Consider the following 23,534-nt stretch of genomic DNA (forward strand, 5'->3'; position numbering starts at 1 on the left):
AAAAAAGATAACTGAATTGACAGTGTCAGTGACAGACTGAGTCTCTGCATACAGAATCACAGCTTTTGAGAGCGAGAGCTATATACATATATATATATACACACAGCTACATGCTTAATTCTAAAGAACCTTCATAGAACATTTTTCATTTATGGCTTCTTTTAGAGAAGGTAGATCATTTAGCAATTACTACACCAGGTGGCTTTTATAAATGCTACCCCGGGTCTCTGCCATTTCTCAATCACACTCTCTTTCAGAAAGGAATCCTGTAAAGAAAACGGTAACAGTCCACAGTAGCTGTCCGTCAGGTGAACGAGAACAGCAGACACGATGAGAGTACAAGCTTTCAGGTTACAAACTGGTTCTGGGCTCAGCAACTGAGCTTAATTAGGCAGTAATCTTTCTTTCCTTAGAAAGTACAAGTCTTGAGATTCTGTGCAGCCCTAAAACATACAGATCCATTTACAAAAAAAACGAAAGGAAACAATCACAGTAAGTCACCTTCCAGGATTCAGTGGATATTTATAACCCGTCTTGCACATTCGCCATTTATCTTTAAAAACAAGAGTAATTCCAGCATCATCTGTACTTAGAAAAGTCAGTAAAATAAGAGCTAGCCATTGCCTAAGAAAATTCAGATGCAGATTTACAAAGTGACATTTGCATAGCATTGCCAATCCGGGAGCTAATACAGAAATAATTCTCCACCCCCCCAACCCTCTTTAGCCTAAAATCCTTGGTCCTGAACTATGTCAATCAATCATTAGTAGTATTTTTTTGAGCACTTACTGTGTGCAGAGCACTGTCCTAAGAGCTTTGGAGGATACGAGAGTAGACACGATTCCTGCCCTCAAGGAGCTTAGTCTAGTGATTGTTCATACCGCTCACTATGGGAGTAGCAAAATGTGTAAAAATGAATACAAAAAGAAAAATGGAACATTTGTACCCTGTATACATGTTCACACAGCCATAGTAATCTTATGGTAGATTAACAACACCTGGAGAGAGGAAAAACACCCATGTAAAAGGTGTATGATAATCACTCGGATTTATGGCCTAGTTCCAAGGAGGGATTTTTCCGTTCCATTCCCAGCTGCTACACTACTTGCCGACAACCCCTGAATTTCCAGGCATCTTGACAAGTCACAGTTTACAGGTGGAGCAGGTGTGTTTCTCCGGAGCAACAAGTAATTCCCAATAATGTAAACGGTAGAGCACTCCAACACTCCATTCGGAGTTAATCTCTTGCCCAAATGAATCTAAATACATTGGAAAACCGATAGAGGAGACCAAAAACAACCGTCCTTCCAGTAAAACATTTCAGGGGACTCGGACCTCGGTAAGACAGAAATGCAGGGCAATTTGGAAGTCTTTCGCGCAGAGGACCGTGAGGCTGAAATTGTGAGATGGATGGTTTATCTGACACCAGATTCCAAATTAGCCTTCAGGGCCCTCACGTTTTTGAACCCAGAAGGCGCGCCCGTCTGCCTTACACATCTGAGTCGTCGGGGCAATGCCTCTATAACAACCCAGCACTTCCGACTAGTTCCCCCAGTGATGTATCAGAGAAATGGAGCTCCGGAATCCCGAAAATTCCGGTCAGACAGGTCTAAAAGAAAGCCATCTTCACTCCCGTACTCCATCGGACTTTGAGGGGTGGCTTTTGGAGACAGGGATGGGGAGTGAATTTAGGTCCCCGGCTCTGTCCTTCACCATCCTAGGGCCGCTGGGCCAGTTGGAGGCGAAAACACGAGCCGAGGCCGGCCGCGTGGTCAGCCCGTGAATGAAGGCGGGGAGCTCAGCCGTCTCCCCGTGTCCTGGTTCTGCTCTATGCCCCAGTCTGGTGTGCTCCGGATTTTGGGGACACTCGCCAGGGACAAGTGGCTTCCCGCAGAAAGACCGAGAAAGGGAGGAGGAGGAACCGTGCCAGATCCCAAGGGTCCGGAGTACCAGGATCCGGGCTCTTGGCAGTGGCTGGAGACCTTTTGCGGGCACTTATTTTTAGCCCTCTGCGGCTCTTCTCGGGAATCATCATCATCAATCGTATTTGTTGAGCGCTTACTATGTGCAGAGCACTGTACTAAGCACTTGGGAAGTACAAATTGGCAACATATAGAGACAGTCCCTACCCAACAGTGGGCTCACAGTCTAAAAGGGGGAGACAGAGAACAAAACCGAGTCATCCCTGCGCTGAGCGTGTAGGATGAAACTAGCAGGAAGGGAGGCTCTGCCTGGTCATTCACTGAGTACCTCAGGCAGTGAGGCAGAGCAGCACGCGAGCAGCGAGGAGAGCTCAGGGCAGGCCTGCTCGGGTTCACTGGTCTGTTTCCTTAAAGCCTCAAAGCCTGAGGAAAGGAGGGTCAGCCCCCGGACATTTCTTCTGGACAGCCAGTCTCCACTCTGGGCCAGTGGAGCTCTACAACTACCACAATGCTCCCTTCACCCCCCACCCCCCCCCAGTGCAACAACCTCAAAAATGGAGGTGCCCCCCGAAAGCCCTGTGGGGAGCCCAAGAAGCTCCCAAAGTGCAACAGAGAAGGGTCTGGATGTAAGGCAGCGGAGCAAAAGCTGGTGGCAGGTGATCACGTGAGCCACTTGGGAGCCTGCCCCAAGGCTCAGTCCCCGCGACATGAGCCACAGAGATCAAGGGTGACAAAACCAAGAGAGACCGAGCCTACAGGGACCACTCACCCAGCGCGCGGAGCCCTTGGAGATTAGAGGAAAACGAGGGACTTGCCCTTGGTGCCTGAGAAACGCACTTGGGACTTGTAGAAGCCAGTGAAATGCAAGAGTAGCCGCAGTCCTTCCTGCTGCGGCGGGTGGTGAAAGGCAAACCACAAGCGATGGGAGCCAAAGCCTTCCGGTGCCTGCAAGGGGGGCACAAGGTAGTCGCCCCAGCTCAGAGGTAGCCACGGGGCTAGTGGGGGAACGGCAAAGTCTGTCGATTGAGGTCAGCTGATGTTCAGGGACATCACCGGTTCCCAAATCAGGATTCCCATGCACAGGGCGGCCACTCCACCCACGGCTCTCTAGCCACAAAGCCCCAGCTTGGATGGTCCGGAATGACCCGGGCCCTCCCAGTTTCCTCCTCTCCAGGGAAGCCCTTTACATCTTTAACATCCCACAGGTTATAAAGAGCCCCTGGAACCTCGTGGACGCCAGTGGGTGAAAATTAAAGACCGAAAATGGATTTCATGATACAGTTTATTATTGCTCTCGGAGGGCTCGGTTGTCAAACGTACAGGCTGTGTTCTAGTCAATCGGAAGGAAATTGGGGAAGATAGAAAACCTACTCCCACTGTCCCAATCTCTCACTCGACCTCCCGGTCTCTGTTAGTCATTTATGGCATCTAATTGGCGTAAGTTCATACAGAGGATAATTGAAAACAGAAATACGAAAACAACCCATCTGAAGAGAGAAAGGTCAATTCTGGGGGAGAGGGGAGTGTGACAACTGGTTTTGCATTGTCCACGTGATAATAAAGGTACCCTGGAAGGGTTCTCCATTTCACTGGCTTCGTTGGCTATTTCCTTCCATTTTTTTCCAGCTGTCGGTTAAGAATGGTGGAAATGAGCACTCTCAAAACACACACACGCACAGAATCGGTATTCTTTGACACCAGAAAACATAATCAAATCCGAAAGCGCCTCCCCGTTTTCGCCAGGCACGTTCCATTTACGTGCCCTGCACATGATTATCGGTATGGGGCGAGACGGCAAAACACGCTCTCTGAAAGTAAGGGGTGAAGTCTGAGAGGCAGAGACCCATTTTTAAGTTCAGGCAGCGACTGACCAACCTCAAATAACCGCCCCCAAGTCAGAGAGAACAGATTCGGCCTATGATAACGTGCCTTTATTACCCCTCATGCTCTCTCTCTCCTCCCCGGCCTAGTTACCAAACCAAAATCAAGTAAAGAGGTTCATATCTTCCGTGGAAAGCAAGACTACAAGCATCGCGACATGTTTTCTATTCAGTTTTTCCACTCTACCTTCTCCTCCCACTCTTCCCTCATCTTCTTGTCCTGTTTTTCCCCCACAACAAACTCATCCTGCCCGCGTTCAGTCCCGGCTCGACGACGGAGAAAGCCCTCAAGTCCTCCTTTCGGTATAGAAGATTGTGGGGAAAAGACCTAGCGGCGTCTGCCGCTTGCGGCATGAGAACCTGCTGACAGTTGGGTGCGTGGTGCAGAACTGAGTCGGGGGTGGATGATACCAACAAAAAAGTGAACAAAAATGACAACCGTGAGATGATCCCAAATCCTTTCATTCACCTCTCTTCTCCCCTTCCCTCTTCCTCCCCAGCACCAGCCTCTCCATCCAGGACCCCTTAAACCACAAAATCAACCCAAAGGAGAGGTACGCCGCAGAATCTTTCATTTGAGGTTATAATCTAGAGTAAACGTTTCAGGGAAGAGACAGGTGAGTCCCGGGGTTGACTTTTAGGACACGACAGGGTAAAATATTTCAGTCTTAGCCCTAGCTACCGGTGGAACCGGGGGGTCACGCTTTAGTGACGGGTCCCACGACACAGAGTAATGGGGATCAGCGGTTCCTTTGGGAGCCTCCTTCCGCAGATGAACGACTGCCCTGCCGCCACGGCCCGGGCAGCCGTCTCCAGAAACACGTTGGCACCTGGAGAGAGAAGGGGTTCAAAAAGCAGAAGGAGCACAGCGTGAACGTTTCCGTGGAGGAAAAATCACTCCGAAAAATGACAACCCGGTTCAATGAAGAGGAAGGCTCACCGCACCTCGCCTACCCGCAAGGCAATCTCAGAATCCGGAGGGGAGCCGGCCTGGAGGCGTTCGTTCGTTGTGGGTAGGGTGGGGGGTCTGTTTGGGGGGGGGATGAGGGGGTGGGAGGGGAGCTATGCAGCAGCCATGACCAGGGCCTTTCCCCCCCATTCCCCCTTTCTCCGACCCCCAGAAGCTGACTCAATCCTCCAACGGGCGATGGCTTTCCAACCGACCCACACGGCCAGCTGACGCCGGCTGGGACGGGCAACCCTGGCCTGGGCACCGCGGTAGATGAGGATGGGGTCTCTGGGTTTCCGGTCGACCCGGAAAGGAGAAAGAAACGCTACGATAACCGAGGGTAACGTCTTTTCACAGATTCAGTGCTCAAGGATACCATTCGCTTTAGAAAAACGGCCCTAAGGCATAAATACACAGCAGAGTTCACGGGGAAATAAGGAAAAGTAAACCCCAAACCCCCTTCGGCGAGGCGTCGACCTGAACCGCGAGCAGACCCCGGGGCTTTGCGAAATGAAGTGATGGGTCCTTCATCCATCTGACGGCGTGTGCTTATCGGTAGGAGGGAAATTCTATCACAGTTGCCTTCGGGGTCTGCGTTGCAGGAGCTCGACGGCCCTGCCCGGGGGCTGGAGGTATTCTTTTTTAAAAAAAAAAAAATTAAGGGGTTTGTCCGGTTAGATTCCGGTCACGGGGGTTTAGATCCTTTCTTTCCAACAACTTCTCCTGTAGTGACACCGGTCCGATCATTTCAGCTGGGGCATTTTTTTTCCCGGGGGAGTCACTGATGGGGGAGAAGAGAAGGGGGAAAGCGGCTGAAATAACCAGTGTGAAAACAAGGACTAGATGAGCGTAATGTAGAGAGAGGAAGTGTCCCAGTACCTCCTCCCTTAAGGGCGGGATTCTTAGGCGCAAACCGCTACGGGACAGGTCGTCGGAAGAAATACCCACCGCCCCGTCCGACACCCCCAGCTCCCACCACCAAAGCCAAACAGTCCCCGCTTGTGCAAACCCAGACTTTGTCCCCCAACTCCGACAGGCTCCTAAGGTGCGCACGGGGAGGATGCTGTCGATCTTCTCTCGATCCTTCCGGATGCTTTACTCTTGGCTCAAGTTTTGTTATTATTAGTCACCAGTTAATAAGAAAAAGAAAGTTTCTAAGAGTTTTTTTGGGGGGGGGGCGGGTTTGTCTTTTTAATGAAGTGAACTGGATAACATCTTCTGCTTAAGGAGGTCCAAATCATTCCTTTTTCTTGAATTCTTGGTTTCCGTAGCTGGAGCCTTTTTCTATTTCGGTCACTCCTATCAGTCTGCGGACTCCAAAAGAAGCTTCGGGAGAGAAAAACAAGATTAAAGGATCAGGAAAGGGGCTTAGATGCCGAGGTCGCCTCGGTACTTGAAAATCAGTTCTGCTCTGGGTGCTGGATGGGCTCTTGCAAATCAGCGTGGGCTACTGGTTTTTTCATTTTTAATTTTTTTTCAATGGTATTTGTTAAGCACTTACTATGTGCCAGGTGCCGTATTGAGAGCTGGGGTATATACAAGTTCATCAGGTCCGACAGAGTCCCTGTCTCCCAAGGGACTCACAGGCTTCATCCTCATTTTACACATAAGGTAGCTGAGGCCCAGAGAAGTCCAGTGACTCGCCCACGGTCACGCGGCGGACAGGTGGCGGGGCAGGGATTCGAACCCAGGTCCTCCGTCTCCCCAGGCCTGCGCTCTATCCGTGAGGCCACCCTGCTTCTCCATCCTGGTTATTGGCTGTTTTCCTGCTCTAGTCGGAGAGCGCGGGACGTGGCCCTGAAACGGGGCCATGATATCCGTCCCTTTGAACGGGGAACGAGGGCCGCGGCGGGGCCATGCCAACGTCGACAGCAACGGTATTTATTGAGCGCTCGCTATGTGCAGAGCGCTGCACTGAGCACTTGGGAGAGCACGACCCAATGGAGCCGGTAGACAAGTTCCCTGCCCACAACGAGCTTAAAGTCTAGAGGGGGAGACGGACATTAACAGCCTCAGTCTCCTCATCTGTGAGATGGGGAATGTACCTCTCTGGTCCCTCTCCCCCTTAAAACGTGAGCATCAAGTGGGACAGGGACTGTATCGGACCCGATTTTCTTGTATCCGCCTCAGCTCTCAGTAGAGTGCTTGGCACATAATAAGTGCTTAACAAATGCCACAGTTTTAATTAGCAGCATCATCACCTTCTCCCCCAACACGCGTGTTTCTCGGCAAGGAAGAACTTTGGAAGTCGGAGGGGGTGAGGAGAAAGGACCCCCCATTGGTCGGGTCCTCGGAGGGACTAAGATGATAGGCCCCGGTTCCTAGGATCATTTTTCCTCCCGATGAGCCCCGCTAGTGGAATAAGCAGAGAAAATCCCTCCAGCTGCCGCTCCCACCTAGCTACGTGAGTTCTGCAGCTAAAATGAAAAACACTTCAAATGGAACTTGAAGGGCTGCTAAATCCCATTTGACTTTTCAAAGGCTTTCGCCTTTTCACAGCACCAAATTGTCCAGACAGATCTAAGAGCTGGGCCGCCCACTTGAGGTGGTGCTCCTCCCGGAACAAGAATGCTCTGAACCAAAAACAGCCCCTCCCCGAGTCATTTCCCCGGACAGGAACCCTGGGAGACGTCCGTCGGCGGCGGCTCTTTGTTGTCAAGGTCCATTACCTGCTCCGACAAACCCCAAGAACGCAAGGATCAGCAGGGGAGACCCGCTGGCGAAGACGCCAAACACGAAGTTGAAGAGAGGAGAAAGGAGAACGGTGGCCCACACGAGAAAATTCAGCAGGGTCCACGGTCTTCTCGTGGGCTTAATCTGCTCCCCGGGGAAAACTCCTTGCTGTTTATACATCTCTTGCAAGGCGTCCTGAGAAGGGAACAGAAACCAGGTACCTTTCCCGGACTTGAAAGTTCAATTTCACCGCAGCATCTGCCCCATTTCCGCGCCCCCGCACTTCCAGCTCACTTGGCCACTCGGGGAACCTTCCCCCAATCAATCAATCAATCAATCAATCGTATTTATTGAGCGCTTACTGTGTGCAGAGCACTGTACTAAGCGCTTGGGAAGTCCAAGTTGGCAACATATAGAGACAGTCCCTACCCAACAGTGGGCTCACAGTCTCCCCACCCAGCACTTCCCTCCCTTGAACTGCTTACCAACACTCTTTTGGGAGCTTTTTCCCAAAGGAACCAGGTGATGATTTTTTTTAAAAAAAGTGCACTTACCTTTTCTTGATAAAGTTTATGGAGCCAATTTGCCGCCTCCTTTTCGTCTAGTGGGATGTCCTCCAGTGGAAATCGCCTAGTGTGTTGGACAGATTAAAAGCAAAGTGTGAGCCTCCTGGTTGGCTGGCTGCAATCAATCAATCGTATTTGTTGAGCGCTTACTGTGTGCAGGGCACTGTACTAAGCGCTTGGGAAGTACAAGTTGGCAACGTATAGAGACGGTCCCTACCCGACAGTGGGCTCACAGTCTAAAACATGCAACATGGTAATGGTGGTGCCCGTGCCGTGTGCGCTGCTGGTGAACCTGACACCCGACACACCGTCTCTGGTGTTCGTTTCCCCCCCGCTCGGGTCCTTCCGACACCCAGGCCCTTCTGTTCTGTTGGGATAAGAGGGGCGGGAAGAGCAAAACCACCCCGAGCGGTGCTTCCTTGTTCAGAGATGACACTCCTGACAGGAGTCTGAGTCTGGCTATGCTGGTGGAGGGGGGAATCTATGGCCCGAGAGACAAATTCAACACCCAGAGATTGGGGAGTGGGCCGTGGCGGGGGAGAGAGAGAAAGCAGCATGGTTTAATGGGTAGAGCATGAGCCTGGGAATCAGGTGGCCAAGGGTTCTAATTCCAGCCCTGCCGCTTGTCTGCTGTGGGACCTCGGGCAAGTCACTTTACTGCTCTGTGCCTCAGCTCCCTCATCTGTAACATGGGGATTGAGACTGTGAGCCCCACTTGGGACCAGGGACTGTGTCCACCTTGATTTGCTTGTCAATCAATCAATTTATTGAGCGCTTACTGTGTGCACAGCACTGCACTAAGCGCTTGGGAAGTCCAAGTTGGCAACATATAGGGACGGTCCCTACCCAACAGCGGGCTCACAGTCTAGAAGGGGGAGACGGAGAACAAAATCAAACATACTAACAAAATAAAATAAATAGAATAGATATGTACAAGTAAAATAAATAAATATGTACAAACATATATATATATATATATATGCAGGTGCTGTGGGGAAGGGAAGGAGGTAAGATGGGGGGATGGGGAGGGGGACAGGAAGGAAGGGGCTCAGTCTGCTTGTCTCCACCCCAGTGCTTAGTACAGTGGCTGGCACACAGTAAGCTCTTACCGAATATCATTACTATAAGTGCTTAGTACAGTGCTCTGCACACAGTAAGGGTTCAATAAATACGAATGAATGAATGAGAGAAAGAGAGAAGGAGGGCGAGGTGGGGGGCGGTGAGAGGATAGGCACCAAAGGCCTCCTGGAGGAGAAGTCATTTCAGAAGGTCTCTGAAGACGGGGAGAAAGTGGTGGCCTGCCAGAGGTGCAGGAGGGAGGGTGCAAGCAAAAAGGTGAAGGCCCGAGAGAAGACAATTAGGCCCAGTGAGCAGGCGGGTATTAGAGGAGCGAAGTGTGTGGGCTGGGCTGTGAGGGGAGAGCAGCGAGGATCATTAGGGAGCATTCTCTGCCCTCCCTCCCACTCCCCATCCCTCCTCCTTCCTTGAAGCAGATTCCTAAACCTGGAGCCTCCCAGGATGGTGGGCAGTGGGCGGGGAAATCATGCCTATGCGCGGCAATCTACGGGCTATCCTCAACGCCGGAGGCCAGGCCAGATTTGGGGTTGAAAATGGCCGCTTCCAGACCCCACATGACAAGGGGTCCGTCCCCGGGGGGCAAAGTTTCCGGTCCCTGGCCGTTCGGGACACACACCGACATCAGCGGTTAAATAAAAGGGAAAAGGGGCCGAGCACCGCAGGACAGGTGCACGAGTGCTCCCTGCAGCGGCTGTGATGGCCTGCACCAAGCCCCGCACCTGCCGGCCGGCCCGTCGGGAGGACGGACGCGGTCACGGAACGGACCGTTTCCTTTCGGCAGCCACAGAACCCACTGTGCCCTCGCCCGGTTCACCCTCGGCTTCCTGCCTGAGGAGGCGGACCCTCGGAGAGCGCGGATATAATAATAATAATAATGGCATTTGTTAAGCGCTTACTATGTGCAGAGCACTGTTCTAAGCGCTGGATAGGAAGGGAGGACCCGAGCCCGAGGACCCGGCCACCCGACCACCCGACTGGGACTGCCCCAGACGGTCACAAACAGACCCTGCTCACCTGACACACATATCTGCCTCGTACTTCTTCCCATAGAGGATCCCCAGTAAAGATGGGTTCTTATTTCCTCTAAAATTTAGTGTTACGTCATATACAGCAGCAACTGTGAAAGGAAAGAAAACCCAGGCATTACGTACCCTGCCCGCTTCAGGGCCGCCCAATCGCGCAACCCCTCCAAACTTAACTTGGAACCCACCGACTTGGTATCCTGGGCCAAATAAGGAGGAGATAAACACCGCGAGTAGTTGATGTGTACTTACTCTGTATCAATCACCGTGCTAAGCACTGGAGTAGATACCACACAACCAGGTCGGCACAGTCCCTGCCTCACCTGGGGCTTCCAGTCTAAGAGCAGGGGAGAACGATCTTTAATCCTCATTTTACCCACGAGGAAATTGCGGCCCAACGAAGCCACTTACCCAAGGTCACTCGGCCTAGAGGAGAGAGCATGGGCCCGGGAGCCACAAGGTCATGGGTTCTAATCCCAGCTCCACCACTTGTCTGCTGTGGGACCTTGGCCAAGTCCCTTCACTTCTCTGGGCCTCAGTTACCTCATCTGTAAAACGGGGATTAAGACTGGGAGCCCCGTGTGGGACAGGGACTGTGCCCAATCCAATTATCTTGTATCTACCACAGGGCTTAGAACGGTGCCTGGCGCAGAGTAAGTGATTAACGAATACTGCTATGATTACGTGGCGGAGCCGAGATTAGAACCCAGGGCTCCTGAATCTTTCCCACTGGGCCACTAGACCTGCGAAGCATTCGAGTCACCGTTTTCCTTTTATAAACGCGGACCCCCTCCAAACCTGTAATAATAATGATAATAATGACGGCATTTATTAAGCGCTTACTATGTGCAAAGCACTGTTCTGAGCGCTGGGGGGGAGATACAAGGTGGTCAGACTGTCCCACGGGGGGCTCCCAGTCTTCATCCCCATTTTCCAGATGAGGGAACTGAGGCCCAGGGAAGTGAAGCGACTTGCCCAAAGTCACACGGCTGACAAGTGGCGGAGCCGGGACTTGAACCCGTGACCTCTGACTCCGAAGCCCGGGCTCTTTCCACTGAGCCACGCTGCTGGAGACCCTTCTGACTTGCTCTGACTTGTACAGTGCTCTGCACACGGTAAGCGCTCAATAAATACGATTGATTGATTGATTGATTGATTGACTTCCCACCCGCCGGTGGGGGCCCGAGTGGGGTTGCCACCTACCCGTCCCCCTGAGACACTGGACGGCCGTGGTGAAGCCTTTGGTTCGAGGCAGCAGGTGATACTTCAGCTTGGGCAATCCCTTCGACTCAGCCACCTCCATGCTGATGCGGTGCTTTGTCTCCGTAAAACGGGTCCCTTCACAGTACAGGAGAAACTAAGGCGGGAGCAGAGAAAACCAGGAAACCGCATTGTAGCTGGACAGAAGATGGTGCAGAAAACCGGCGTCTGAGGGAGTCGCTCCTTCTCTTCTCTCCCTCCCCGCCTCTCATCTCCCCATCGCGCAGCTTTTTTTTTTCCTAAAGATCCCAGATATCAGAACAACGCTTCCGGGTTGGACAAACAAAGAGGACGGTTTAATTCCGGAATGGCATTCAGCACCTTGGCTGCTCGGAATTCGTTTCCAGAGCAGATAATTAAAAGTCTGGTTGGTTCTTAAAGGACCTGAACACACGCTGGCAGAGAGGAAAGGAAGCTTCAAGGTGTCTTTTTTTTTAAGTGGCAGCTTGTCCCCTAAGGCACGTCGAACGTACGGAGAGCTTTCGGCTTAATAGCGGCGATGGCTCAGCACTAGGAATGCTGGAATCGCTGTAAGGGTGGACGCTAAAGGCCCATTTCTATCCTCCGGAGCTATGATTGAAATCCGCCCCACACTCTGAACCTCTGCCCACCTATTCTGAATGTGAAGGAGGCTCATTTCCATTTCCTGACAGTACAATCCTGTTGAGAAGGAGAGAGGGAGAAAGAGAGGGAGCGCACACAGTCTCTATGCTGGGAGGAAAAAAAAACCCACACTCAAAAATGGGATTTGTAATAATAATAACTGCGGTTATTTGTTAAGCGCTTACTATGTGCCAGGCACAGTACTAAAGTGCTAGGGTGGATACAACTAAATCGGGTTGGACACAGTTCCCGTTCCACATACATGTACATTTACTTGTACATATCTATTCTATTCTATTTATTTTATTTTGTTAGTATGTTTGGTTTTGTTCCCTGTCTCCCCCTTTTAGACTGTGAGCCCACTGTCGGGTAGGGACTGTCTCTATATGTTGCCAATTTGTACTTCCCAGGCGCTTAGTACAGTGCTCTGCACACAGAAAGCGCTCAATAAATACAATTGATGATGATGATGATGTGGGGCTCAGGATCTCTATCCCCATTTTACAGATGAGGTAACTGAGGCCCAGAGAAGCAGCGTGGCTCAGGGGGAAAGAGCACGGGCTTGGGAGCCAGAGGTCATGGGTTCAAATCCCGGCTCCACCACTTGTCCGCTGGGTGACTTTGGGCAAGTCACTTCACTTCTCTGGGCCTCAGTTACCTTGTCTGTAAACTGGGGATTAAGCTTGTGAGCCCCACATGGGACAACCTGATCACCTTGCATCCTCCCCAACGTTTAGAACAGTGCTTTGCACGTAGTAAGCGCTTAACAAATACCAAAAAAAAAAAAAAAAAAAAGTGACGTGACTTGCCCAAGGTCACACAGCAGGCAAGTGGCAGAGATGGGATTAGAACCCACGACCTTCCCAGCTCCACCACTTGTCAGCTGGGTGACTCTGGGCAAGTCACTTCGCTTCTCTGTGCCTCAGTTACCTCGTCTGTAAAATGGGGATTAAGCTTGTGAGCCCCACGTGGGACAACCTGATCACCTTGCATCCTCCCCAACGTTTAGAACCGTGCTTTGCACGTAGTACGCGCTTAAGAAATACCAAAAAAAAAAAAAAAAGTGACGTGACTTGCCGAAGGTCACACAGCAGGCAAGTGGCAGAGAAGGGATTAGAACCCATGACCTTCTGAGTCCCCAGCCGGTGCTCTATCCACTACACCATGCTGCTTCTCAGAGTTTGTGCGTGACAGGTAGAAACTGGGCAGTTTCTCACCACGGTCGGTGGACCGGTCCTGGAGCCAGGTCCGTGACGGGGCTATTCCTGGGCCAAAGGGGAGGTGGCCAAAGGTGACGGGAAGGCCTCGGTTTCCTCTTCTGGCCAATACAGAGCTGCTGGGAGGGGGCGGCCCAGGGCAGAACCAGCCAGAAGGAGCCCCGAGATGGCCGCAGGGTCACCGGAGCGCAAAATCCGACTCCTGCCACCCTCTCCCGCTCTCCCCGGCAGGGCCCAAGCCGACCGGTTCTGTCTGTTTGCACCCCACGAGGGCTTAGTCCAGGGAGCGCTCAATAAATACCGCTGACTGACTGATCGATCGCTGGCTTCCAACCCTCCGTGTGGGGCTGAAAAGGCTTGGAGGATTCGGGACCAACCGTCTCTCCTGGCCTGCCGCTACTGAACTTTCCAAAAGTTAGCACCCGGTTTGGGGGGTTACTGACCGACTCGGGGCTGAACTTGAGAAGCAGCGAGGCTCGGTGTCAAAGAGCCCGGGCTTTGGAGTCGGAGGTTCAAATCCCGGCTCCGCCACTTGTCAGCTGTGTGACTTTGGGCGAGTCGACTTCTCTGGGCCTCAGTGACCTCATCTGTACAATGGGGGTGAAGACTGTGAGCCCCCCCGAGGGACAACCTGATCACCTTGTAACCTCCCCAGCGCTTAGAACGGCGCTTTGCACATAGTAAGCGCTTAATAAGTGCCGTTATTATTATTATGCACACCGGCTCCCGACCCCGGGCGAGTGCGCTGGCCGCCTGGAACACTTACCCACATATACTCGGGGTAATCGGACAGGCGTTCCAAGCCCTTGATCACAGTGTGCCTGTCCTCTTCCCATTTCCGCTTGCAGAAAACAATCTCTAAAAAGTACCAGGTCCAGCCAATGAGGGGCACGTAGAGCAGCTCCTTCTTAGCCAAAACTTTCGAGCTCTGTGAAGAAGAAACACAAGGGGAAAATCGATGTAATAACCACGGTATTTATTCAGTGCTTACCGTGTGCGGAGTCCTGTGCTAAACACGGGTGGGAATTAGACACGGGTCTTGTCCCTCGAGGACCTCACAATGTCTCCCCGGGCCAGATTTAATCGGAAAGCGTGGGGGTTGGCGCTTACTGCTGTTCACCCTCCCGGTCGTCACTCATCCCTCGACCTCCCTCGGGCGCTGAGAACGGACGCCCTGCTTCTCCCGGCACGTTTTCACTCTGCCACATTACGGCCGCCCCAGGTAAGAACGCAGAGGAGGGAAACGATGGGGGACGGGTCAGGAGGTGCCGATCCAAGCAGGCGGACCGTAGGGTCGGCGTTCCTTAACGCGGGCTTTGTCGGGAGGTTCCAGTTCCGGGAAAGCTAAATGTGAGGTCACCTGCGGCGGGTGGCCACCCGCGGGATTCAAACACGGGGTCCTTTTTGGTTTCAACCGAGAAGGGAAGAGGGAGGGGGAGGGAAACGTGGGCAGAACTGGGAGGAACACAGCAGCTGGGCCTAAGAAACGGGATGGAGAGAGGAAGCAAACGGGAGAAACTGCCAAAATTGTCCAGCATTTACCCACAGTCGTATGGGGTAATGTTTGCACAGGTAACGCAGCGTTGCCTCAGCAAGGCGCTCCATTGGGGAGGGTCAGGGAGCACTGTGAAACCTCACTCATTCCCCATACGGAGTGGACAATCAGAGGTCCACAATCAGGAATATGCTTATTCAATTACTGATTTTGATTACTCCCTACGGATATGTCTGCTTCCCCAGTCAGTGTGTGGTTCTGGGTGGGCAGGGACCGTGTCGCTTCTTTGGTTTGTTCTTCCCCGGCGCTCAGTACAGTGGACTGCACCTGGGGGTGCTCAATAGATGCTGCTGCTATTACTAGGAGATGGAGTTTTCTGATGACGCGTGGAAGAGGGAAGTTGCGGCTGGCTTATAAGAAGGAAGCTGTGTTTGGCTTATGCCTTTTTGGTCAAGGGATGACCTCCCTGTTAACTACCAAACAACCCATCAATGGAGGCGCTTACTGAGCGCCAACTGTGTGCAGAGCACTGGGCTAAGTGCTTAGGAGGATGACACGACAGAACGGAGTAGGTAGACCCGAGCCCTGTCCAAGGAACTTGCAACCGCTAGGTCATTCAACGGCCCCTGGCAGACAAAGGTAGACTGGAAACCCACCGAGGGGCCCGGAGTCCCAAGCCCCGTGATAGCTGGGGGGCCACCCGTCGGCTCTGGGGCCACGCAGAAAGCACTCACCCCCAGGACGCCAAACCTCTCGCACATGGTCCAGCCACACAGGAAGTCGATTTCATAGTTGTGATTGAGGATGATGACCACATGCTCCTTCCCAAACTTGTCCACCGTGGCCTGGTCCGTGAATAAAGTGCACTCTGTGCCCGACCACCATTCCAGCAACATCACTAGTTCTGGGGAACACGAAGAGAACGGAGAAATCGATAACCGAGACCGAAAGCCCAGCTCGGCCAGCCCCTTGGGCCCGTGGCCCTCCTCAGCGATTCCGTCCCGACCTTCGCGACGAGGTTCAAAGTCTGTGTTGGACAAATGCCACCATTTTTTTTTATCATCCTGACGAAGGAGTCCTTCGGTTTTTCTTTTTGAGGGGGAGTGAAGCTGGGATGGCTGCTTCGCGGTTGTTCTCTTTCTCTGACTGGACCCAGAGAACTCTTTTCCACCAGATACATTTCAGAATTAACTCAGAGGGGACTGGTTGGCACGGACCAACCACGGGTTTTCTAGGCTCCCAGCATGTGCATTGCAATGACCTCCTCTAAGACAGGGCGTATCTGGGAGAGATTACGTGTCCACCAGTTGGCAAAACTCTCAGACGTTCTGGAAGAAACAGAACTTTCTTCCAGCTCCTCCACTTCTCAGCTGTGTGACTTTGGGCAAGTCACTTCACTCCTCTGTGCCTCAGTTACCTCATCTGTAAAACGGGAATCACAACTGTGAGCCCCAAGTGGGGCACCCTGATTACTTGGTATCCACCCCAGTGCTTAGAACAGTGCTTGGCACATAGTAAGTGCTTAACAAATACCACTATTATTATTATTAAGGGGAAAGAGCCGGAGGGCATTTTGAATCCCGAGAAAGTGGAAAACACAGTTCCATTAAAAAGGCCTCTCTTGTGACAGGTGATTTCCAAAGATGATCTGGATCAAATTATCCTACCACTCCCCTTTGTTCACAACCCTATAAGCATGGATGGGGTCCCTCTTTCATTCTGTTTCCACCCTTCCCTCTCCCCCTGTGTCCTATCTGCTCTGATTCTCCCTCGGAACCACCACGTTTTTAGGCAGCCAGTCATACACCAGACTACGCAGTCCCTTGTCCTTGTTGTCGGCGGTTAGTGGACCGTTCCCTCCCTGTGCCTCGCTTTCAGCTTTCTTGCCACCAACCTCTCGCTCGGGCCCACCCTCTGCTCTGGAACTCTTTTCCCTTTCCAATCCGGGCAGACTGCTGATCTCCCCATTTCAAGGCCCTCCTGGAATCACATATACCCCAGCTTGCCTCATCTCCACATCTCCTTTCCTAATTCATCTACTGTCTCCCTACCCTCTATACCCCTCAAATGCCACTTGAGCATTTCCACGTCACCTCCGTCCCCACCCTCCAAAACGCACTCCTGTATTTAGTTTTAGCCTCTATTACTTCCTCCTAGTTCTGAGTTCTTTTAGCGTCTGTCTTCCCCACTAGATTTTAAGCTCTTACAGGGCCGGGATCGTGTCTGCTATGTCTACTGTAGTCTCCCATGCACTCTTGATACAACCGCCTGCCCACATTAAGCACTCAAGCAAGATGATCGATTGATTGTTCGGGAGCCCATAAGAACTCTCGAGGACTCTGAAACCACCACAACACATTGAAGACCCTTTATTGGAGCTATGCTTCACCCGCCAGTTCCCAGAGACCTTAAGCTCTAGCACATCCTGGCTTTTCTGCTGATGCCCTGCGTCCTTGCCTTTAGGTGGCCCGGGACTAGAGCAGAACTTGACATTTCTGGCCCATAAAATGTACGTGAGTCGGAGCCAGTGAGCACGAGCAGACCCCATTTTTGCCCAGGGAAACAAGTGTTAAGAGAAAGACACCACCATCACCCCCGTGGGCTTGCATCGCCAGCTAAGGTGGCCAATCCAGCAGGTACCTCGAAACCAAATAAACACCGAGAGGTGGGACTTTGGGACAGAGGGAACAGCACTCATCGCCCCTTGGGGGAAGCAGGCTACTTAATGAGGGACGGAGCAGAGAGAAATGGAGACGGGTGCTGGATATAACTTCCCCACCAGCCTCCCTTGCTTCTTGAGAAGTAATGTGGCCTAGTAGAAAGAGCCCGGGCCTGGAAATCGAGACCTGGGTTCTAGTCCCGACTCTGCCATTTGCTTGCCGTGTGACCTTGGGCCATCACTTAACCTCTCTGCACCTCAATTTCCTCACCTGTAAAATGGGGATAAATGACCAGTCTTCTCTCCCCCTTAGACTGTGAGCCTTGAATGGGACGGGGATTGTGCCCGACCTGACTGTACTGTATCAACCCCAGCATTTAGCACATGGTGTTTAACAAATACCACAATTATTATTAGTAACATTACTCTTTAGCGTGATGCCTCTCAGCTGTTGGACTTTGAATCAAAAAACCTGCTAAGATCTCCCAAATCTGTCGGGAGATTCGAAGCAGCGTGGCTCAGTGGAAAGAGCCCGGGCTTTGGAGTCGGTGGTCGTGGGTTCAAATCCCGGCTCTGCCAATTGTCAGCTGTGTGACCTTGGGCAAGTCACTTAACTTCTCTGGGCCTCAGTTCCCTCTTCTGTAAAATGGGGGTTGACTGTGAGCCCCCCGTGGGACAACCTGATCACCTTGTAACCCCCCAGCGCTTAGAACAGTGCTTTGCACATAGTAAGCGCTTAATAAATCCCATCATTATTATTATTAAAAATGAGCAATTGGTGAGCCTACATCTGACTCTACAAACACCGACTCATACGGAGACACTAAAAAGCAACTTATCACGCACCCTCAAGGGACTGAAGGGTTTTTAAGGAGATGCTGCTGACCAGTTCTCGATGCCCGTTCAGGAATAAAAGGAAATAAGTTAAATTGAAGCAGGACCACTTTCAGGTTTATTTTTTTTTAATGGTATTTGTTATATTCTTACTATGTGCCAGGCACAATACTAAGCACTGGGGTAGATACCAGCTCATCAAGTTGGACCCAATCCATGTCCCACACTGGGCTCGTGGTCTTAATCCCGATTTTACAGCTGAGGTAACTGAGGCCCAGGGAAGTGAAGTGACTTACCCAAGGTCATGCTACAGACGAGTGGCAGAGAGGGGATTAGAACCCAGGTCCCTCTGACTTCTAGGCCATTGCTCTATCCACTAGGTAACACAAAACTCTCTGACAACCCACGACACTCCGAAACGGCCACACTGACAGGTATGGAGTCTCCACGCCTGGAGATTTGGGGGAAAAGGAAAAACAGCCATCTGGCCTGGCTGGTTTGGTCATTCTCTTGCCTAGAGGGAAGGTGCTGGGCCTGATGACCTCTTGAAATCCCTTTCACCTCCATTAGTTTATAATTCCCTGATCAATCAGAAATACCTAATCAAAGACTGCCCTCAGGGGTCCCACCTGGGTTCAAGGCTAGTGAACACTTTTGATCAATAATTTTACCATGCTCACTAGGTTAATGGATGCCACTAAGTGGAGGGAAATGGCCAGAATTTCAGAAAGTAGGAGTAGAAGTCAATCAAAAGTATTTACTGAGTGCTTACGGTTCATACAGCACTGCATTAGGCACGTAGGAGAGTACAACAGAGTTCCTGGACACCATCCCTGTCTACAGAAAGTTGAATTACTCCATCTGGAGAAGAGGCGGCTGAGGGCTGACTTAATACCGGCCCTAATTACCCTGCAGCGAGAAAAATGGATGTGAGACCACAGGAGGGGTGGTGACTAAACTCCTGAGGACCTGGCTTCTAATCCCGGCTCTGCCACTTACCTGCGGTGTAACCGTGGGCAAATCGCCGGCTTTCTCTGCGCTGCAGTTTCCTCATCTGAAAAACGGGAATTCAATCTCATCCTCCCTCCTACTTAGACTGTGAGCCCTTTGTCAGACAGGGACATTTTCCAGGTGGCTTATATCCTACCTATGCCAGCCCTTAGCAACGTGTTTGGCACATAGGTAAACAGTAAACCAATGCCACAATCACTATTATCACTTTCGCTCTCCTTTCCTGGAGACCGACAAGAAAAAAACCAGGAAACCAACCATCTGGGGGGGATCTGACTAGCGCCCTGCCCGGAAGCACTGGGTTGGAGAAGCAGCGTGGTTCAGTGGAAAGAGCCTGGGCTTTGGAGTCAGAGGTCACGGGTTCCAATCCCGGCTCCACCACTTATCAGCTGTGTGATTTTGGGCAAGTCACTTCACTTCTCTGGGCCTCAGTTACCTCATCTGTAAAATGGGGATGAAGACTGTCAGCCCTCCGTGGGACAGCCTGATCACCTTGTTAACTTCCCCAGCGCTTAGAACAGTGCTTTGCACATAATAAGTGCTTAATAAATGCTACCATTATTATTATTATTATTATTGGACAAAGTGGCCTTCCAGGTAAACTTTCCTGACCAAGGCCTCTCCATTTTGCTGGGGATGATTTAGATCCCCTGACGGTCTGATTGAAGAAAACACCGATCATGGAGGTCAGCCTCCCCCGCGGCCCCACCGCAACACACCGGTGTCTCCTTTGGTCATGGCCACCGCGGGCCTCGCTCGCTTGGCAAGCCGGTGGGCAGAACCAGCGGAAGCCAACGGTCCTGGATAGACGCTTCTGGCCGGCGCCGTTAAGGCTTCCCGGAGGTAAGGCGGAGGGTTAATTGAGCAGCCCCGGATCGGGTCTCACCCAAAGTCCTTGGAGTCGACCCATTAAGTGAACCGGCGAGTCCGCCGCTTTGAATAAGGAGTCATCCTCTTTGGTGCTTCCAACTCCTTGACCTTTCACTTGCCTGAAAGGCCAATTCGTTCATCATTTTCTTAAAGCACCAACCTCACCCTCCCTCTGCTTGGACTGGCATTTTCCTCATTCCTTCCCCTTTCAGACTGGACGCCGGCCCCTTCCTAGCTAAAGTATCCGTCCCCCTCGCTAAGGAGCACTGCCCCGAAGACTGCTCATGTCTATTCTATTTATTTTATTTTGTTAATATGCTTGGTTTTGTTCTCTGTCTTCCCCTTTTAGACTGTGAGCCCACTGTTGGGTAGGGACTGTCTCTATGTGTTGCCAACTTGTACTTCCCAAGCGCTTAGTACAGTGCTCTGCACACAGTAAGTGCTCAATAAATACGATTGATGATGATGCTCAAAGTGACCCCGGATAAATCCAACTATTTCTTTCACTCGCAGTCAGGCATCTTCTGCAGAGTTGAAAATGTGTTTGGCATTGCTTCTGACCTAGCGATGGTCAGGTACACCTTTTACCAAAGAACGGCCTTCACCGAGAACGGGGGCCCGTCGGATCTCGTGGTGTTCAATTCCCTAGCCAGGCTTTCCTCCACTGCGCTTTGGATTTTACTAAAAAGTGTGAAAGATAACTTCCCCCAGGACTCCTAACTCACTGAGACAATTTAATTGGGTTTTTTCTTCCCCCCCAGTTACAACTGGAAGTTCTGCGAAGCGTAGGAATGGCTAGGAGAAGCAGCATGGGCTACTGGAAAGAGCCTGGGCGTCAAAGCATCCAGGTTCTAATCCCAGCTCTGACAATTCCTTACTGAGTGACCTGGTGCCTCAGTTCCCTCACCTGGAAAACAAGGATTAAATACTTGGACTCTGAGCCCCATGCGGGAAAGGGACTGCGTCCAACCTAATTAACTTGTCCCTGCCCCAGTGCTTTGAACAGTGTTTGCCACATAGCAAGTGCTTAACAAATACCATTTTTAAAAACCTCAGAAGTTTCTCAAAATTACCAGTGAGCCAGGGCTCCAGCAATATCAACGCAGGTCGAGGAATGGGGCTGAAAAATGAACATGTAGTCCCTCACAGTGGGGAATTTTGGGGTCCACGGGTTGAGGGTGGTTGGTTCTCCTAGCACTCACGATACGCCAAAGCTTTGGCCATCCCAGGTTTTCAGGGTAATTTAGTCCTCTCACTCGATACGAAAATCGGAACTGTCAAAACCACAGGTGCTTTATGCCGTCCCTGCTACTTTTGTTTGTTTGAGTCGGCATCCCGGAGACGCTGTTCGTACGCAGCACGCACCCACCTGGGCTCGCCCAAAGAAGGAGCCGCAGAGGACCGTCTCGTGGGGTTTGCATCATCGAAAGAATGATCTAATTTTCCCATCTTCCCCGCACCCCTTCAGAAGTGGCCGGTTTCATCTGAACAGCCCCCATGGTGTTTGGACATGTGTGTCTCCCCCTTTTAGACTGTGAGCCCACTGTTGGGTAGGGACTGTCTCTATATGTTGCCAATTTGTACTTCCCAAGCGCTTAGTACAGTGCTCTGCACATAGTAAGCGCTCAATAAATATGATTGATGATGATGATGATGATGATGGACACCACGGGACGGGCGCCACCGACTTTGAAGAACCGGTACCATGACCGGGCCCCAGCAGAGACTCTCTCTGCTCCTGGCTACTCTGGACAAGTCACTTGAGCTTCTCTGGGCCCTGGTTTCTTCATCTGGGAAATGGGGACTACATACCCACTCTCTCCTACTTTGACTGTACAGCCCACGTGAGACGGGGGCTGTGTCTGACCCGATGACCTCATTTCTATCCCACCGCTTGCTGTGAGGTGAGTATTTAAACATCAGTATTATTATTATTATTATCATTGCTTTTATTGTTATTATTAATAAGAAGTAGCCCGAGAGAGGGCTGGGGCCAGGGGGGAAGTGGTCCTCCCGGGAAAGAGGAAACAAAACTCTGTCAGATACTCACGGCTCCATAGCGAGTAGGAAAGGCGACAGTTAACTCGGCGGTAGAGCTGCTTGTTGATTGGCCAGAGGACCAGCGTCCACAGCTGGATGAAGTTGATGATCACCCCGCTGACCACGAAGACGAAGCCGATGAGGAGGTGCACGATGAACTGGGTCTTCAAGAACGCAAGGAGGCCCATGGTAGCCGCTCAGGAGCGCGTGCAAGGGCCTTCGCTCAGAACCAGCGTCCTGGAAAGCATTGGAAAGAGGCATTACGCGCGGCCCATGGGACTTGGGGTTGGAAGATATCTCCCGGAAGAAACTCAAGAACTGCCACACTTTCTGCTGATAATGATCACTACTAACAACAATAATCAGATACCACAATAATAGAGAAACTCAAACATGCAACACCTTCTGCTAATTATCATCATTAATAAATACCCTAATAGGAAGTTCAGAGCTGCTGCACTTTCTGCTTTTAATTATCACTATTAACAACAGTAACATTACATACCACAGTAATAGAGAAACTCAAAAGTACAGCGCCTTCTGCTTATGATTATCATTATTAATAATGATACCCTAGTAATAAAGAAACTCAGAATGGCCATACTTTCTGCTTACAATTATCCACACTAATACGGTAACACATATAACAAGAATAATAATGGAACTCGGAATCGTTACACTTTCTACTCCTCGACTCCCACATGGGAACTTTCAGCCTGGACCAGAGGACTGGTGGTCCGTGATGCCCATCAAACCTCGGGCACGTGTTTTGTTTTGTTTTTACCCTCTCGGTTTTTAATCCCGCTATTTAAGCACAATTGCTTTGCTGAGTCTGGGCTCTCGAGTCACGCAGGCAGGCAAAGGGGAAAGGAAGATGCGCTGGTGAGCTGCTATTGATTGTTTTCTTTTCATTATTTCCTCCATCGGTTACGGACCAAATACCCCAACCAGCTTTTCAGGCAGATACAAGGTACTAAGTTGGCTCTTATACATCATCCGGGGCTATCGAAATGAGTAGCCGGTATTGTCTGCCCCGAGTTGACGAGTGAAGATATTTCGAGATCACGTCTAGGCAGGTCGCGGGAGGTAGAAACTAAGCCCAGGCCACCTTGCCAGGGCTCTTAGCCAACGCTACACACGATCGAACACATCTCTCTCCTCCCCTGCCCTTCTTTAATTCCCCACCCCTCCACGGTCCCTCCCACCAAGCACAGAACACACGTTGGACTGATATTCCTGCCCTGGACGGTTTTCAAAGAGGACTGCCCTTAAATTTTGTGAAAGGTGAATTATTGGAGTTTTTATCCCAGCGAAGAAAGGACAGCAGCCTGGTTTCCCTTCCTTCCATTCCCTCCACACCCCCGGCTCCAGCGCTTAGAACAGTGCTTTGCACGTAGTAAGCGCTTAACAAATGCCGTCATTATTATTATGGAGGAGGGGACCTGGGCTCCAATTC

General features: G+C 51.3%; 1 protein-coding gene across 3 annotated transcripts in view; it reads right to left on the bottom strand.

Annotated features, from left to right (window-relative positions):
* Positions 1-3,186: 3,186 nt before the first annotated feature.
* Positions 3,187-23,534, bottom strand: part of AGPAT3 (1-acylglycerol-3-phosphate O-acyltransferase 3) — a 95,776-nt gene continuing 75,428 nt past the window's right edge. For all 3 annotated transcript variants that reach the window (XM_038760629.1, XM_038760627.1, XM_038760628.1), the window contains 8 exons: positions 22,089-22,315; positions 15,399-15,568; positions 13,936-14,097; positions 11,293-11,446; positions 10,082-10,184; positions 7,979-8,054; positions 7,421-7,619; positions 3,187-6,077 (listed from right to left, as the gene is read on the bottom strand). In XM_038760629.1, the coding sequence (XP_038616557.1) occupies positions 5,989-6,077; positions 7,421-7,619; positions 7,979-8,054; positions 10,082-10,184; positions 11,293-11,446; positions 13,936-14,097; positions 15,399-15,568; positions 22,089-22,266 (1,131 nt within the window). In that variant the 5' untranslated portion in view covers positions 22,267-22,315 and the 3' untranslated portion in view covers positions 3,187-5,988. The remainder of the gene's footprint in view (positions 6,078-7,420; positions 7,620-7,978; positions 8,055-10,081; positions 10,185-11,292; positions 11,447-13,935; positions 14,098-15,398; positions 15,569-22,088; positions 22,316-23,534) is intronic.

This window comes from Tachyglossus aculeatus, chromosome 18, assembly GCF_015852505.1.
Source record: "Tachyglossus aculeatus isolate mTacAcu1 chromosome 18, mTacAcu1.pri, whole genome shotgun sequence".
NCBI lineage: Eukaryota > Metazoa > Chordata > Mammalia > Monotremata > Tachyglossidae > Tachyglossus > Tachyglossus aculeatus.